A 2,224-nucleotide genomic window follows, 5' to 3' on the forward strand; every position below is an offset into this window, starting at 1 on the left:
TCTTTTAGGATGATAACCCCCTCAGAGCCCTCAGTGCACTCAGTGCAAGGGTTATAAGTTATGCCCTGGGGGCATATAAGGTTTATATAGAAAGTTGTTGTGAAAACTTCAAAACGGCTCATTCAATTGGGAATTGAGAGGGCTAGTGCCCCTTCTAATAGTCGAAAGTGTAATTGAAGGGTAACTAACCACCCTATCACGCGCACCATTCCCCCAAATACATCCAATTAAAATTTTCAGATAGCCATTGTGTTCAACATAGTAGAAAGTTCTGGAAATTAGGTCTTTGAGGATGACAAACTCCCCCCCCCAGCCTTCAGGACAAGGGTTGTAAGTTATGCCCTGGGGGCATATAAAGTTTTATTGAAAGCGTTGTCGTTTAAACTTCAAAAGGCCTCATTTGATTGGAAATTGAAAGGGCTAGTGCCTTTTTTAATAGTTGAAAGTGATGGAAGAGCAACTAACGCCCCTCACACGCCCACCATTTTCCCCAACACATGCAATCAAAATTTTGAGATGGCCATTTTGTTTAACGTACTTGAAAGTTCTGGAAATTATGTCTTAGAGGATGACAACCGCCCTCACAGCCCTTAGGGTAAGGGTTGTAATTTATGCCCTGGGGACATATAAGGTGTATATAGAAAGCGTTATCATAGAAACGCAAAAAGGGCTCATTCGATTGGAAATCGAAAGGCCGAATGGCCATTTCAATAGTCGAAAGTGATAGGAAGCCTGGAAATTTTTATAATAAAGATCAATGTGGGTATAATGTATGATTTTTTTGGTGTTGTTTAGACCAGGGCAGTTCATATCGAAGGAGTTGTCGTAGGAGCTTCGAAAAGGGCTCTTTAGATTGAAAATAGAAAAGGCTGATGCCCTTTTTTAATAGTCAAAAGTGATTGGAGTGCAACTAATCCCCCTCCCACGCCCAGCCTCCCATTTGCCTTTATGTTTAAAAACTAAATGTTGCCTTAAGATTAAAAAAAAAATTGATTACTTCACTAAAACCCTGAAATCGAATGATTGGTCTGTTGTAACCCATGTGTCTTCGGCATATATGGCAGCAAATGCACTCACGAGCCAGCTTAAACAGTTAACAGAACAGTGTTTTCCTCTACAAAAAAGTTGGATCAAAAGTGTTCCCAAAACTCCTTGGATGACGAAGGATCTCGTTCAGTTTACCGAACACAGAAATAGACTGTACCTGAAAGCTTGTAAATCTACAACTTCTGAAGCGAGAGAGACATACAAAAAGTACAGAAATACATTCAACGGAATACTGCGTAATGCAAAAAGGCGGTATTATGCAAAGAGAATAAATTACTATAAGATTAACTTGAGAAAAGTATGAGAAGTTGTTAATGAAATAATATGTCAAAAAAGGAACAAGGTGGCTATACCTAAAGAAATAATAAATATGCGTCGTGAGACAGTAACAAGTGAATCTCGTGCTAATGCTTTTGATCAATTATTCGTTAATCAGACATCTCTACATGCTTCTGACCCATCTCCTGAACAAACCTACAGTAGAACAATATCAGGTCTTTTTCTGGCACCATGTACGAAAGAGGAATTACTAGTGCTTATCAGTAAGCTGCCTTATGGCAAACTCCATGACACCTTTGGGCTGTGCAACTATGTCTTGAAAAAGGCCTCTGCAGGTCTTGTAGCTCCACATACACACTTGGTCAACCTTTCACTAGCAACCGAAGTTTATCCTAATGTGTTAAAAACTGCCCAAGTCCTTCCCCTCTACAAAAAAGGAAACAAGAGTCTTATCTCTAAATATCGGCCCATATCAATTCTAACGGTTACATCAAAAGTTCTCGAGAGTGGTTTATAACAGAGCATACAGATTCCTCGATGACATGCAACTAATATCTCCCCATCAATACGGGTTTTGGCGTTATCTCTCAGCTTTACATGCCTTAGTTGATTCAGTTCAATACATAATACACATACGTGAGATGCGGAAGAAAAAGCACTTAGGATTTTTCTGGATTTCACTAAAGCTTTCGACATGGTATGCTATTCAATCCTCATAACAAAATTACATTCATTTGGAATATATGGTGTTGCTCACGAGTGGTTTTCATCGTACCTGACGGATCGTAAGCGGTGTGTAATTGTGAAGGGTAGTATTTCGACAGAATTACCGGTAAAATCTAACGTACCTCATAGGTCGGTACTTGGACTGCTCTTGTTTATTTAGTATATCAAAGAC

General features: G+C 39.3%; 1 protein-coding gene across 1 annotated transcript; it reads left to right on the plus strand.

The window, feature by feature from the left end:
- Positions 1-1,417: 1,417 nt before the first annotated feature.
- Positions 1,418-1,843, plus strand: LOC148948100 (uncharacterized). Its single transcript, XM_089096095.1, has one exon. It carries the CDS (start codon positions 1,418-1,420, stop codon positions 1,841-1,843), a length of 426 nt encoding a protein of 141 aa, XP_088952221.1.
- Positions 1,844-2,224: the final 381 nt, after the last annotated feature.

Source organism: Artemia sp. Qi Xiang Cuo, chromosome 10 (assembly GCF_049724085.1).
Source record: "Artemia sp. Qi Xiang Cuo chromosome 10, ASM4972408v1, whole genome shotgun sequence".
NCBI classification, from domain to species: Eukaryota; Metazoa; Arthropoda; class Branchiopoda; order Anostraca; family Artemiidae; genus Artemia; species Artemia sp. Qi Xiang Cuo.